General features: G+C 45.4%; 1 protein-coding gene across 2 annotated transcripts in view; it reads right to left on the reverse strand.

Annotated features, from left to right (window-relative positions):
- Nucleotides 1–16,582, reverse strand: part of IPMK (inositol polyphosphate multikinase) — a 41,248-nt gene that overhangs the window by 18,791 nt on the left and 5,875 nt on the right. The window contains exons 1-2 of one of the 2 annotated variants that reach the window (XM_074544561.1): nucleotides 14,893–15,612; nucleotides 10,734–10,819 (exon numbers count right to left, since the gene is read on the reverse strand). In XM_074544561.1, the coding sequence (XP_074400662.1) occupies nucleotides 10,734–10,819; nucleotides 14,893–15,118 (312 nt within the window). In that variant the 5' untranslated portion in view covers nucleotides 15,119–15,612. Of the gene's footprint in view, nucleotides 1–10,733; nucleotides 10,820–14,892; nucleotides 15,613–16,582 lie in introns of those variants that run through there. The other variant, XM_074544563.1, reaches the window with a different exon arrangement.

Consider the following 16,582-nt stretch of genomic DNA (forward strand, 5'->3'; position numbering starts at 1 on the left):
TTCTGTTTACTGTGGTAGCTTATGATCACAGCACCTTACATCCAAGGCAGGGCACTCCACTGCACTAAAGGAGCACTGATGCTCTTTTCCCAGATGAGTTTGAGGAGATCTGAGAGGCAGAAACCATCATATCTTTTACATGGGAGCAAGGGCATATAAACAGGTCAGGACCAAGAGGAGCAATGGACACCAAAAGTGTAACAAGGAGAAACATTGAATGCAACTGAAAAAACAGGCATACATAATACATCATTTACTTAATTTATTAGCAAAAGATTCTGAGAAAGTGGAATGTCAGGAGGCACTTTGGTTTTTTTTAAGAGAGACAAGACCCTCGACTTACTTTTTAAAGTAAGTCAACATTAGGCCATTAAACTTTGCAACTCAGCAAGTAATTATGAGTATATTCCTGGGTATTTCAAATAGCAGGATACAACAAAGATACTCAGATAATTTATAATGGGATGTAATAGGCCAAAGTCGAGACCAAATGGGGAAAAGAGCTCCAGAAGCAGTATCTTCCAAGGAGTCTATTCCTCAGTAACCTGATATAAAACATTTTAAATGGAGACAGAACTCCCAATAATGCATTTTCCAGCATCACTACTTTGACATAACAGAACTAACTGCATTACTTCTGTCTCTCAAGAAGTTATCTTGCTCTCAGAACCAGTAAGAAACTCCTCTCATAACTGACATAACATTTACAAGGCACTTATTTGACCTTAATACAGACCTCAATCTTAGCCTGTAATGTATTCACATGTCAAACAAGAATAAGCACTCAATTAATAAAGATCAGAAGAAGTCATTTGGTGTGGGCAAAGCAACAAAACCAGACATTTCAGGAATTATGCTCATTGCTATGCAGGACAGAACCACTTCTGTTCATCAGAACTGGGCCTCATGAGCAGTACACTTCATGGGCATTTGTTCTCATTTCATACAACCTGGTAGCAAGTCACAAAATACCAAATATAAATATAAGCATGATAAAACCATCCCTAAAGCTACAGAAAATGCACCTCATGCCCCAGAATGTATTGCTACCAATACTGCTGGAAGATTCCTGAAAAATGCAGGTTATCATTCACCTCAGGAAAACCTTAATAAATAAACCATTAGATTTTTACTTACACCAGCAATATTCCAATTTTACTTCAAGAAACAGAACTTTTTTTTTAATGTAACAGTGGAGGTCCATCTCTCCAGCCAACACTGACAAATACAACCAATTTCTGTGTTAGCATATATAACATCTTTATCCAATAAATCAAAGAAATGCAAAACAACTCTATGCCAGCTCAGCCTGGGGAGTTATCCCTTCTACATAACATAGGCTACATTCTTCCAATAGCACAGACTGGAGACATAAAATGTCCCCAGAAAAGCAAGCAAATAGGATGCTGACATCTGGAGAGCTGACAGCATGACCATTACAAATTACAGCCACTAACTCACAGGAGGAACATGCTCCAGATATGTTCTGTGGCAGCTCAGATATTCTAATAGACACCATGAAGTCATAATTTCCAGTCATGCAGGACTTTTAATTCTGAGGCTTATTTACCATCCCTACGTTTTTTATCCAGAGTACACTCTGGGGTTTCCTGTAACAGATTAATCTGCTTTTAATGCAAAGAGGGGCTGCTCAGGACAATGGGAATGTTCTTTTCCTCATTTAAAACACAACATTCAGAGGTTTTTTTTCTAAAGAGTAGCTAATGAGTTAAATGATAGAAGGAGGGTAAAACAAGTGTTTAAATTTCAACAGGAAACTAACTATAGCAGTACAGACCTGTCTTGAAATGTCCTAATGAAAAAATATCACTTTGACAGGAAAGTCATCTATAGAGAACCTTCTAAAGTGCATTCAAGAGCCAGTTTAATAGAATTTGTATTTTAAAGCTGTATTTGAGTAGGAAACTTGAAGTGTCAGAGCAGGCACATCAGTCTGAAGCATCACCTTTCTTTGCTGCCAGCTACCATAAACTGTCCCTAAAGGCAGCAGCACTACAGCCTGCAGAATCTCACATTACACAGCCAGCTGCCAACATCAGGCAGAGAATTCACTGTCCACCTTGGGATTTGAGACTTTTTTTGAGCAGTTAATGCAGCTAAGTCATGCACTTAAATTAGCAAATGCAAGATTTACAGATGCTAGGACAACCTCAATTCCCTCTTCCATTGGGAATGTATTATATCCCAGACTTTAATTACCTGAGCACACACTGCATTTCCCTCCAGACTCTTACATCAGCCAGTTACACCAGGCAATGGCAAGGGTCAAAAAATGGAGGTTGAAACAGCAGCTGTGATTTCAGCAATTCATATCTGCTTGGTTCTACAACTCAGACAGCCCTGGGTTTTTTCTGAAGTGGTACCATCATGGTTTGAGCTGTGTCACAGAACCTGTTTCCACAAAAATGACTGGCATTGAGCCAGCTCTGCTTGTATTCAAAATCTCACAACTTCAGAAGTTAAATATTTGTGAATGCTGTTATATTAAATGCTATTATAGCAAATTGTTTAATTTACCATCTAATATGCAGCCATATTAATGAGATTGCAGTAATTTTCACGGAAAATACACAGGGAGCACTCCCTGATGGCTCATGGTGAGTTTTTCAGCAACCCTCATCCCCAAGTCCTTCTCCCAGGGCTGTTATCAATCCCTCTCCTCCCAAGCTGTTGCCCTGCACTTCCCTTGCTGAGCCCCTTGAGTTTCCACTTTCCCACTTCTCAAGCCTGTCAGGGTTCCCCAGGATGGCCTCCCTTCCCTCAAGTACATCATCAGTGACAACATTACAAGCCTGTCTGGGTTCTTTTTAAATCTGGAAACTAGAATTCTTTTTGGAGATTGAATTTATTCTGTTTTTCTTTCAAGTAGGCAACCTACACTTTCCTCATTCTGTCAGTTCACCAGCCATATCTTACTTTTAAATGAACTTATAATGAGAAACTATTTTCTGTCTAACACTGACATGTATTAGTAAGCTGATCTATATTCTAAAACATTCATAATTAAAGTCTAAACTGTATTTGATCCAAGCTGAAAAAGCACTTGCATGACCCTCCAGCAGAGCAGGAGCACTTTGCTGGGTCTTAACTCAATTTAACATACTGTGCACTTTACAACTATGCATTTTCACTTTATTTCCAACCAGATTTACTCTTGGTAAGGAATATTGCTCAAAATCAGGTTGCTGAGAGAACTGGAATTTTTTTCCTGCTTATTTGCATAGACTACAGACTACTCAGTCTGTTCCCAACTCCACCCAGTTGTTCCATAATTGCATCAAATTGCAATAATGGCCTTTTACTGTCTCCCTTTTTAAAGGGTTTCCTAGCTTGATTAAAGTGGGTTGTAGTTGATTCTGTGATACACAATCCTCAAAGAGCATGGGAAACAGACACTCACCAGATCCTCCTAGGTTCACTTTCTACTGTGTGGTGTGTTTCTTCCAAACTGGTTTTTGCTGCAGAGTGCAAGAACCACAAAAATCTGCCATATTTTCCAAGTCCTACTGGCCAGTCATTTAATAGTACAAAAAAAACATTTATAGAGCAGTAGTAGGAGCTCAGCAGATTCTTACAGCTACACTTCATCTTTCATCTCTGTCACACAACTCCTAATGTGAAACAAGATCTGAATTCCAGCTGCCAGTATTTCACAACTTTATCAAAACACCATTTTCTTCTCATTAGTTAAGAATTTCTATGTGTCCTTGCTTTTATTACCAATGCCCAGGCTCATGGTTAAGAGGCAACTTCACATGCTGGTTTGCTCATTTCCCCAGCAAAAGAGGATCCCTTCTAGACAATTCCTGAGCAGAGGAGTGATGCTGAGGGCAGGAATGAACTTCATCAGAACATGCTCACTGTGTTTGCCAGCAGGCAGTGTGGACACTTCAGTACCAGTATCTCCTGTGGCAGATCCAGATGCACCAGAATGAGGCACAGCCAAAGATCCTTTGGAGCTACAGCTCCCAATGCAGCAGCAATGAAAGGCATGGGCAAGGCATTGCTTCTCCAAAACAAGATGTTAAGAAAAGCAGGCATCCTGTATTTATGTCCATACAAGACTGCAAATCAAAACCTCAGCCAGAGACGTGAGCACAGGATAAGGATATTTTAGTACACAGCAGCAGCACAATGGCCATCATCCACTCCTTTTTCAGCCAAGGATTATCATCTAAATCAGGAGTACAAAAGCACTTCACTGAGCTTACAAAATAGGATAACTTATCCTGAAACAAGACGTCCTGTGCCTCCCCAGCCCCTTTCCTTTCCTGTCAGTAGCACAGAACAGTTTATGGAACACAGGCTGCCTTATCATGATTTATGCTATATGGGCTTCAAGGGAGCTGAGCCTTATGACTCAGTTCTTGCAATTCTGTGCAAATTCAGGCCAAAACCCATCTTTCAGACTGCTGCCTTCATTTTATGCCATTTGAGGGGGTGGGGAATCACCACAACTCTTCTGCACTGCCTAAAGCTGTTTGACTTATTAAAATTAGTAAGAAAAGAAGCAAGCATTGAGCAGGAATGAAAAGACATAGCCCAGGAGAGAAGCAAGCATTGAGCAGGAATGAAAAGACATAGCCCAGGAGCTGCAGCTAGTTATTGAGAACAGAATAAATAAAGCAGTAAGGAAAATATTATTGCTGATGGTCCAAATGGGCACAATTCCTGAACATTTCTTCTCTGCAACCCCAGAAGCACAAGAACTGTGGTTTCAGAAATATTAACATAACTGGGTTTCACTAACACATTATCCCCTGGGTACAAACTCAAAGACTGACTGTTAAAAAAGACAGCAAAAGCTGCAAAACAATATCCATCCTGCCTGGTATCAGCTAGTGAGTTCTGAGGGAAAGCAAAACAAACACAGGTCATTGCCCTATGGAAACTGTATTTCAATGCATCCAAAGGAAACTTCAGAACAATTGTGCAGCAACCACAAAACCATTCCTTCCTAGCTTTCAAGTGCCTAACTCTCACCTAACCATTGTAAATCTCTTTCACATGTTGGAGCTATTTGTGTCTCCTATATCCTGGCTTTGTTTTTAGGACACATAACAAGAGTGAAAAACATTTTCTGCTATCTCTACTTGTAACAACTTCCTTGCATTCAGACTCAATGTCAGCAGGACTCAAACCCTGAACTGCTAGAGCAGTTAACAGAGCCATCACTGAGTGGGCAGGGTGGAGGATTTGTTAACCACAAGAGCCAAGTGATTAGCTGAATTATCTTTTCACTGTGCTGTGCAGTTAATCATCTCCCTTGGTTCACAAGCATTGGCCAGAGGTAGGAGTTACCAGAGCTGAGCTGGGACTGGGAGAGCCCTGTCCACCTTTCCAATCCAACTTCCCAAAATCACCCTTGCACCTGGGACAGAACTCTGAAAACTTGGGTACAAATTGCATTACAATAGCCTTGGAAACCTTATACCATTGCAGCAATGTCACTTGGAGCCATGGCATGGCAACACCACTAGAACCAGCTGTGACAATTCTGAGGTACAGCCAACAGGGAAAAAGGAAAAGGAAAAAGGTATCCACTGGAAGCTGCCCAAGCTGCAGGAGCTTTCCCAGGACAGTTTTCAGCAGGTAACAGGAGGAGGGAAAGTGTACTACACATCCCCCACGTGCCATACAGTCACCACAGGCAAACTGAAGGGCAATTCTAATAAAAGTTTACAGTAACATTTATTGATCTGTTAAGCATAAAATCCCAGTTTATTAGCTGTTCCACTAGCAAAGTTTAAATTTCAGTAGGCCATGCTCAGAAAAGTGACACACAGTAACAGGTTCACAGCAGCACTGAGTGAAAGCCAAGATCAGAAGTCAGAGTAGCCATTTTCAAGCAGTTCAGCAACTTTCTCTGGTTCCACTGAACATTAAGAAACACTCCATCTCCTCATGCTTAACACACAGCTTGTAGGAAACCACAGTCACAAAGATAACAACTGTAAATTCTCTCTTCCTCAGTTTTCATAGAATCACAGAATGCTTTGGGTTGGAAGGGACCTTAAAGACCCTCTTGTTCCATCCCCCTGGTATGGGCAGGGACACCTTCCACCATCCCAGGCTGCTCCAAGCCCCAAAGTCCAGCCTGGCCTTGGGCACTGCCAGGGATCCAGGGGCAGCCACAGCTGCTCTGGGCACCCTGTGCCAGGGCCTGCCCACCCTCACAGGGAAGGATTTCCTCCCAATGTCCCATCTAACCCCTCCCCTTGTCCAGTTCCTCAAGGGCCTTGTCCAAATTCCCTCTCCAGGCTCTATTGGTCGAACTGGAAGGGGCTCTAAGCTCTCCCCAGAGCCTTTTCTTCTCCAGAACAACCCCAATTCTCCCAACCTTTCCTCACAGCAGAGGTGCTCCAGCCTTCCCATCACCTTGGAGGCCTCCTCTGGACTCACTCAAAGAGCTGTGCTGGGGACCCCAGAGCTGGAGGCAGCTCTGCAGATGGGGTCTCACCCATCCCCAGCATCCCCTCCTTGCAGCCCAATCCCCCTTTTAGTGCCCACAAAAGCAGCTGTCCTGTTCAAGGGTTGACATTCCAGCATCCTCCCTCTCGTACAGGACAACAGTTTGTGCAATGCTGCATTCCTGCCATGACAAACTGAGGAAAGCCCCGTGCTGGAGAGCTCTGAAATGCAAAGGCAGAGCTGTTCTAGCACAGAGTGCTCTGGGGCACAGCCTGCAGGGCAGGGACAGGAGCCCCACACCCAGCTGAGTACTGCCTTACCTCACACAGTAACTTTTTCAAACAACACTATCCTCACATTTTTCAACTCACCTGGTGCAACAGATCATTGCAGGAGTGCTGAAAGGTTTCCTCCTTCTATCAACACTGCTGAACTAAATCAGAGCGTTTCAGCAAGGATAAATGAGCCCTGGCATAAATCAGGCTGAAGCCAAATCCCAAAACACACTGAGGAGCAGGCCACTGCTGTGCATTTCTCAGCACGCTTGCATAGGCAGCCTACCATGAACTCACACTGCCTTTTACCAATTTAGTCTCTCTAACTGCAAGGACTACATTTTCAAACAACAGTATTTCCCTGTTCCCACATCCCTGTATGTTGCTGCCTCCCAAAACCCCTTTAAAAGGAGTCCTTTGGAGCACCTCCACCTACACAGAGCATTGCCATTACACAGAAACAACTGATCAGCAGTGCAGATAGCCCTTAAATAAACACCACCCTTATGCCTCAATTAGTTTCATTCCCTTGTTGCTCATACCTATTGTAAACAAAGTATTTTGGAGCTATTCAAGGTTAAAAAAACTGGTATTTTTCTCACACAGATAAGGGTACCAGAATACCAAGCAAAACACTCCATGGCTGTGCAGGCAATGCTTTTAAGGAGTTCATGCCCTCAGGTACAGCAAGGGAGTTAGCAGAAACAAAATTAAAAGGTTATTATTTTGATTAGATAATTACTCAGATTTACAGACCTCAACAGCAAGTGGACATTGCAGCTAGAAAGTCACACTCCAACGAGAAATTAAGCAGTGCACAGTAAGCTATTAACAAACCAGTTAAGCCATTAACAAACAGCTCATTGTTTTACTGTGTTTTATCATAGAAGGTATTCATGATAATCTTATCATGCTGGCTTTCCCCTCCCTCAACACAGGGCAAGCCCCTTCCCTAGCAATACAGAATGAGACATAGTGCTCTAGTAGATAAAGTTTAATTGGTGAAATCATCTCTTACAAAGAAAGACCTCTATTTTTGACTGCTAAAGGTAAAACACTGAATGAAGAAAACAGAAAGGTAACCTGACAGCAGCCTGAGTAGGAATTACTTCAGCAATTTTCCGGATTTGATAGAGACCTGTGAAATTCCTCCAAACTTCAGCTGCCACCTGCTTCTGAGCAAGTTTTGGATCACTGACCAGTACTTTGCAGTACACGTCTTCCTCAAGTTTCCATTCCAAAACAGAATCCCATTTTGTTTTGGCTCTACTGGTAAGTATTTAGCACCATGCTCAACAGAAAATAAGCCATCAATAATAAGGGAAAAAACATCTGATTCACTGACAGACTTCTACCTCTGTCATGTTCACTTATCAGGCTGCAAGCAAATCCAACAGTTTCAGAAAAGGAGAATTTTTTGGTCAAAACAGAAGATAATATCCACCTGGTATCACATTAAATATATCAGAGTTCCAGTCAAACTTGTCCCTTAATGCCTCATTATCATCTATCACGACACATTCCCTGCAGCTGCCAAGTGCTAGGGCTGCTCACTGAAATACCATTTCCTGCTTCTTGGAAGAACTTCTGCTTCAGATCTGCCATAGCAGCTCTGCAGCTGACTCATCAGCTGAAACTGAGACATGCTCCCCTTCCTGCTACCATAAACCACAGAGCTTCTCAGTTACTTCCCATGAGGAGTTGTGCTGGTCCAGAGGGAAAGATTCCCTCCTTGTTTCTCACCCAGGTACTGGGGCACTAATTTTCATTTAAGCTAGAATAAGGTGGGATGCAAAGGGGAGCAATAACTCACATAGCTACACACAAAACAGTTCTAAGCACATATGAAAAAACAGGAGCAGAAATTAAAAAAAAAAAGTCACAATTAATCCACATATGCTATTGGACAACCACCTGCTTTGATCTTACCAACCAACCTGCTGTTTTGCTCTGACAAAGGGAGAGCTTGGGACTCATCGGGCTCATTTCACTTGTTTCATTTCAAGCAATTCCCTGTCTCAAGGAGCACTAAAATTATCCTTCCCTCCATCTCTGGAGGCTCATCAGCCTTCTCCAAGGTGATAATATCTCTGATTACAGCCCACAAGACGGGCTGAACTCAGCCACCAAAGCAGGGCAGCCTTGCTGTTGCTCCCTTTTCTTGTCAGCTTAGTCCCCTAAATTGCCAGAACACTACCAAAAAAAAAAAAAAGGAAGTTTTGCCATCTTTTAAATAGGTCAAATTAGTTCATAAATGTCCAAAAAGCACCATCATGGTACAAGGTAAATGGCAGGAATGGGAAGAAAGGCATTTATTTCCCTTTTGGCAACAATGAGCTATTGGACCAGCTCAAGCTGCACGTGGAACTGTACCCTACCCTGAACCTCCCAACCCAGAGCAATTATCATTCTCTATGATATTATCTAGTGCTCAGCTGTCTAAACCCACATCCCACAGCTCCTGCCTGAGAGTAAACATGACAGCAGGTAATCACTGAAGAGCAACAAATCCCCAAAACCTCTCTCCTGTAATTTCACCACCACAACACCCATGGACGTGCTCTCCTTCCCTCCTCCCACTAAAAAGCCTCCTAATGCACACACAACTAACCATGTCTACAACTTTGCCTTTCTCTGTTATTTTATGGCTTATAATCAAAATAAAAAAAAAAAAATCAGTGTTTGAAGCAGCCCAGCAAAGCCTCAGGAGACAGAACAGAAGCTTACTCTGCAAGTTACCAGCATTGATACCTGGTTTTCCACAGCCAATAACAAGCACACCAAAACAGACACCCCCTCTCCAAGACTCTGCCCAGGTGTGGCTCACAGCTTGTCACACGAGTCTAAGCTTAAACAGGCAAAATTATCAAGTCTCTGATGTGAAGAGTTCATGTGCAAGCAATGCCTGAACTCAACCCTCTCACCTGCAGGCTCTAGGCAGGGACAGCATGTTAGTGCCTTTGCCTGAGGATTTCACAGCACACAAGGCAGCCTGGTGCCTAAAGGAGTTTGTTCAAGCTTCCTCCTTCTACTCAGGTTACCAGTCAGGCTGGATGGCATATTTTTTAACCTCAACTCAATGGGAGTCACAGAGAAACTCAGAAAAATATTTACATTTAACTGGCTCCTAATAGGTCAAGATTACTGTCCTGTCCTATCATGAGAATTATCAAATATTGCCAGTATGCAAACACACTGTTCACTTAAAGCACTTTGCTTTGTTTATGTGAGACATTTTCATGAAATCTGCAAGGTCTTTTGGTAACTTAAATAAATACCCTTTTAGGGAAAAAGAAACCTACCAACCAAAATCCAGGCCAAACACCACAACCAGCAGAGGGTCTCAAGACTCCTCTTACATCAAGCATGAAAATTTTAATAGCTTTTTGTACCTAATAAGCCATGGAGAGGCATGGCATATCAACCTGACACACAAAAACCACATGACAGACTGCCACAGGCAGGTAGCACAGAGCAGGCTCTACAAATTGGTCACAGGAAAGCAACACCTTTCCTGGTGTGCACTTGTTAAAGTTACTGATAAACCAAACTGAGGATAAGCAATAGGAAAAATGCAACAAATAAAGTTACAACAACTTGAGAGGTTTGATATTTATTGACTTTTTAAAGGAGCTGAGTTCTAATACAGTGAACAGAGCAATACTTCTAGCAGTGAACCAGGTTAGGAAGAAGCATAAAACATGCTAAATTTAGATGTAAGCAATGAGAGACTCAGCTATGTGAGAAAGCTGGGATCAAACATACAAGTCTTTAAACATAGACAGGAGATAAGGCTTTTCAGTAAAATCTTAGATGGTGTGTAAGTCTGCTGTCCTATGAACAACCAAACAAGCTTAAACCCTGTGAGTGAAGTAGGTCTGAAATGCAAGAGCAGAAAGTTCCAGAGAGGACACAGATAGCATGGCAGGGGATTCAGGCTGCACTTTCCCAAGTGCAAGGATAAGGATTTACTTCCGCAGGCAGCACAGCCCCCATTCCACCCTCCCCACACAGAGGGACCCTCACCTTGCTGTAGAACTCCTGCTCCCTGGGCCCACGGGGTGGTGGCTGCAGCTGCTTCAGCACAGTTCCATCTGGATGCTGCAGTATGCCTGCAAGAGAAGCATTTCCTTCAGGGCTTAGTTTTAACAGGTACAGCTTTCTTTTTGCCTTTTTTTTTCCCCCCCAGAAATAGTGATTTCACCATCAAGGACAGCCTATTGAAAAGCTGCACTGTTTCCACTGCACACATAGTAGAGAAAATTATCAGAATTATCAGTTCCTACATATAACCCTTAGCAGAGGTTTGCTTGCATTCCTTTTATTTCTACCCACTGAATAATTTCCTGGGTGTAGCTCTGCCCAAGGCCAACACAGTACTGGGATTTGACATTAAAACTTCCACCCCCAAAAACCCCATCATTAACTAAAAGAGATTACACAGACACTCCCTTTTTAAATAATTCATAAATTGTTCTCCAACAAATGCCAAGACTTGAAAGGAGTAGCACATTTCATGCATTTCCCACTACTAGAGCAGAAATAAATGTCCTGTGGATGCACATCTACACTAGTGGCACAGACTGAGTATGTCTTTACTACAAGAAGTAGCATCCCTACAGCACTCCAAGCTATCAGGTGTATTTGAATCACTCATAATTACAGTACAGAATTTCACCTCAGGCAGGCAACACCTCCATCAAGCCTGCACAAAACCCCCTCCAAAATGCCCTCATGAAACAGCCTTATGACTCTCCAGTCACCAGTATTTCTGAAGAACTGCAGCTTGAGTATCTGAGGATGCTCAAGACATAGATGTAGGCAAGAATGGAGAAAAGTAACTGCATCCCTCTGAAATTGTCCTGTGTTGCACCATTAGGTTCAACAGAAAACCAAAAACCCACTTCTGGAAAAGAATTTTTCTCCTAGGATTCATTTCTAGCATTTCAGACAGTAATTTATTTTGCTTAGAAGAATAGAAAAAATGTCAACTGTATCCAAAATAGGTTCTATTTTCAACTGAGAAAATGCGAGAAAACAGAAAAATTAGCCTGGAGCCTTGCATCCCAAAGAGAGTTTGCAGTTGTAACAGCAATTGTGTTTTTCACTCCTCAAAAACCATTATTTGTGAATGGCTCTGTTGTGCAGTCTTGGAAACTAAACAAAGTTTTTAGAGACCAAGATATTTACTTGAAAACGACCACCAGACTTAGAATAGTTGTTTCAACAGTTTGCTATGCCAAAGATTTGCTTTTAAAATTTGCATTAAATAGCTCTCAAGCCATGCTTCTTGCCTAAAGTTGGATTTTATACACTTTTCAAAACTAGAAAAATATTGCCACACATGTGCAGGCTACCACAACACAAGGGGAGCTTGTGTTAGCCCTCCCTGTACCCTTTTGCATGTGCTGGAAACCACTCTGCAAAGAGCACCCAGTACTTCAGTGGCACATGGGAATTGTTAACAATCACATCAAAATAAAATAGGTTAAACATTAAAATGGGTTTTAGAACACATGCTCCTCAAAAATCTGCATTTTGCCTTGGATAAGCAGACAATCTACAAGGTAGAAAGATGAGGCAAAAACTCCTGGAAGCAGAATCTATACACTATTGGGTTTACATATTATTTGAAGAGTTGAATATAAACTGAAATCCAAAGTTCCCTCATTCTCTGCATTCTAGAACACTTACTGAATTATTCTGTCACTGACACTGGGGCAGGCCTGAAAACCAGAACCATGTTTCAGCATTCACCACAAAGAGGTAAAATCCATAACCTTCCTTCTCTCTGGTCTACAAGAAGCACAGATCACCACCACCTGCAGATCATACCAACAGATGGATGCTGGCCATGGGTTTGTTGTAGGCTTCCTGGGAGTTTTTCAGCACAGACAGGGAATAGGACTGTTTCAATATATGAAAAAGCAAATTAACAGAACTCTGCTGAAAATAAAACCCTGAAATATCTCACAAACATTTCTCCCTGGCTGTGGATGCAAAGCTTGCTGCCACTCTGAAATGAGCCAGCAAGTGACTCTGAGGGCCACCAGCCCCTTTAGCTACAGAACCCCACCACTGTTTGGGGACCCCCAGCATTTTGCAGGCACCACACTCAGGCAGGTGCAGGGGGCTCTATAGGTGCCACATCCCACCAGGTGCTGTCTCTCTCTGCCTGCCTAGGGAATGAAGCTACAGCCCAAAGTCATTACTTTATTCGCTACACATGATTTATCTGGGAAGCACTACTGCACACAGCATTCAACAAAAGGGCACTCACAATGCACAGCAGCCTAATGTCTACACATGCAGGCAGAGAGGCTCTGAGAGGCCTTTCTCTGCAAGGCAGTCACAGGGAACAAAGGGGGAAAGGAAGGTTATTCAGGAGAAATTTTACTGTGTACTTTTACTAAAAAAAGTAAAAGTTCAAAGTACTTTGGATACCTTCAAGTCCTCTGTCTGTTTGTAAGTGGGAATAGAAGGGAAAATTGAGTTATAAAATGAGAGCTATGAGTACCAGAACAGCTTTGGTCTTCACTTCAATATAAAACAGTTTCCAAGAGGAGAACATCAACCATGGTGGTGCCTCTGCAAAAAAGTCTTGGTCTTGCCCATGAGATGTAGTGGAGCAAGCTTTACCTAACCCATTGCAGTGGCACCCAAAATACAGATGATCACCTGTGCTGTTTGACCTCACTGAAGTAAGACTGATGTGCCAAAGGTGAAGCTCTCCCTGACTGAGGCTTTTTTTGCCTGATCCCACCTCATGCTATGATGCATGAACAGGGAACACACACACCTTCAAGGACCCAATGCACCTCCACCTACATTTTATTGCAATGGGGCAAGAATTACTTTTCTGTGGAGATTATCAGCAGCAAGACATGCCATGGAAACAGCCTGCAGATAAGACAAACTTACAGCACCCTTAGTGCTATAATTCCAGTCAGTGATGATCTAAAAGGTTCTGAAGTTCAGCCCTTGGCAGGGGCAGAGAAGAATGTTTTTTGTTGAGATTATCTGCAGCAAGGCACACCATGGATGCAGCCCTAGATAAGACAAACTCCCAGTGCCATTAGTACTGTAATTGCATTCACTGAGAGCTGACAGGGTTCTGTAGCTCAGCCTTGGCCTATTCAGCAGGGGCAGTTCCTACAGCCAGGGTCCAAAGGCAATATGCCAGCAGGTGCCCATTATAGCTCCTCTCAGAGAGCACAGTGCAAACTGAATGGATGCACACCTTCCATCTGGCCGAGAGGCAGGACTTACCCCAAATGCAATGTCCTGGAAAGGCGAGAAATGCCATTTGGCAACATTAACTTGGCCACTTGCTTTGGCACTGACCACTGCCTATGCTAAGAGGCCCCTCCATCAGAAGGGCCAACACCTTACTCCTCACCATGGAGCTAAAACAAAAATTTAGAGCTGGGGGAGGCACACTGTATCCTCATGTTTTGGTATTATTAGATCACTTCCTAGCCATTGGCTCCAATTTACCATCAAATAAACAAGCAAATAACTATAGCTTAGTAATAATTTGCTGAAGTTTCTGGTGGCCACAGGTCCAGGTGGTCCCGTTAGATAAGTCACGTTTCTGACATCTGTTCTGAGAAAACCAGCATGCTGTCACTTCAATCCCCTTTTAAAAAGGTGCCTGATAAAATGAAGCTGAACGGCACAAGTGCTTCGGTTTAAGGGTGCCCGATAACCACCACGTCCTGACAGACTAACGCCATTTAGGAAAAGCACCAGAAGAATGAAATTCAGCAGGGGTTTCACAGCTCCATCCGCGGCCCGTGTGTAGCGGGGAGCTCACCGGCCGCCCCTCCGGCCTTCCCGGGCCGGCTCCGGTTCCCCGGCGCTGCCCCAGGCCCAGCCCCGGCCTCCCGCGCTGCCGCGGCCCCTCGGGCGGGCAGGTGCGCCCCGAGCCCGGCGGGGGAGCTCAGCAAGGGCCGGTCCTGCGCTCGGCCCCCGGCGCCGCTCCCGCCCGCACCGACCCTTGCCCCGGCAGCCACAGAGCTGCCCCCGCGCCGCCGGGCCGTGAGGGAACGCGAAGCCAAACCCGCCGGTCGCAGCCGGTCTGGGAGCATTCAGCTAAACGGAGGGGAGGGTGGGGGTGGGAAGAGCTCCCTCGCGGGTGTCCCGCCAGGCCCGCCGCCCCCTCCCCGCGCCCGTCGCCGCTCACCGCCTTTATCCTTGCCGTACATGTGCCCGGCCACTTGGTGCGACAGCGGCACGCATCCGTTCAGCGCCCGCCGCCGGCCGCCCCCCGCCGCCGCGGGGCCCGGGGAGGCGCCGGGCACCGGCTGGGCCGCGGCCTCGGCCTCCTCCGACTCGCCGCGCCCGCCGCCCGCGCAGCACCCGCGCCCGCCCTCGGGGCGCCCCGCCGGCCGCGGGGGCTCCGTGGCCATGTCCCGGCGCTGGGGGGCTGCCGGCGGCGGGCGGGGGATGGCCGCGCTCTGCCGGCGGCGGCGGCGGCTGCGGCCGGGCCTCAGCGGGCCCTGCGAACCAGGACGCGGGCGACGAGGGCCCGCGACTCCATCACCCCGCACCGCGCCGTCCGCCCACCCCGCGCTAGGGCTGGGGCAGCGGCAGCGACCGCCGCCGCCCCGCCCCGGGCGTGGCTCCGCCTCCGCCGCCCGGCCCGGCCCGGCCCGGCCCGGCCCGCAGCGGGACCGCCGCTGTGCTGACGATGACGGTGGCCCTGGTGGCGCCGCGTGGGGCGCGGCCCCGGCAGGAGGCCTGGGCGGGCAGCGCCGGTTCAGCGGGCGCTGGGGAAGGGACCGGGCCCGGCGCAACCGGCCGAGCGGCCCCGAGGCGCAGAGCGGCCGGGCAGCCCCAGCCGCGGGCACCCCGGCCCTGGCTCCCCGCGAGAGCCGGCAGAACCGAGCGCTGGCGGGCAGGGGGCGTTCCCTCCGCTGGTTCTCGGTAACCTGAAATACCCCCGAATCCTCTTCGTTTTTAAATAAATGTACCGTCACGCCGGGGTTTGTTCCATTTCTTCTGCAGCAAACCGGAGTGACTGCAGGGAGATCCAGGGGAGGGACGCAAACAATGTAAACCTTGACAGCTGACAAGGAGCCCTTAAAGCAGCCTAAACCAGAACCCTTCCACACACTCTATGTGCTGGTTGTGCATTATAGATGAGTTCATCTGGCCCAGCACCAGATTAAACTGGATAACAGATTAATCTCTAAATTGAATTTTACCTCCCCGTGAACAGAGGAAGGTGTGCATGGTCCTGCATTCACTCTCAGGACCCCAAAGCTTGGCTAGGAAACTTCATTAACACTTCACTAGGGCTCATATTAGCTCTATTTGGCAGCCTGTACTGCCTTTTCTTTTTGCTGTTTCTATCCTTTATAAAATGAGCAGATCTCTGTGAGTATTAAATCTGCACTTTTGCTATGATATCTGCCAGTATCAAGTTCTTTTTAGCAGTAGTAGTACAGGAACAGGAAAAAAAAGGCCAGAGACAGGAAAATTAATTTTAGCAGATATAGGTTGTTTTCCCAGGTTTTATAAAATGGTCTGATGCATATTCCAGAATTGGCATTAACATCAGAGATACCTCAATATGATGAGCTTGACTATTTCCCACCTCTTCCCCATCCCACAGCTGGGAGATGTGGAGATGTGGCAGGGGCTTGGGAGAAGTGGCAATTTAGGGAATTTACTGGGGACATCAAAGTATCAAAAGAGCAGGAAGGTCACAGGGAAAATTAAAATTTGAAGAGTGAGAGAAAAGAGCAAAACATAAATCTGTTGAAACTGAGTTTCTCAGTTCATTGTTCATGAAGAGTTTGTTTTACACACTTCATTGGATAAGGTGGTGCAGACAGGGGCTATAACTCAGCAAGATCCTTCCTGAAGGA

The sequence above is a fragment of the Zonotrichia albicollis genome, chromosome 7, assembly GCF_047830755.1.
Source record: "Zonotrichia albicollis isolate bZonAlb1 chromosome 7, bZonAlb1.hap1, whole genome shotgun sequence".
In the NCBI taxonomy this organism is placed as follows: domain Eukaryota; kingdom Metazoa; phylum Chordata; class Aves; order Passeriformes; family Passerellidae; genus Zonotrichia; species Zonotrichia albicollis.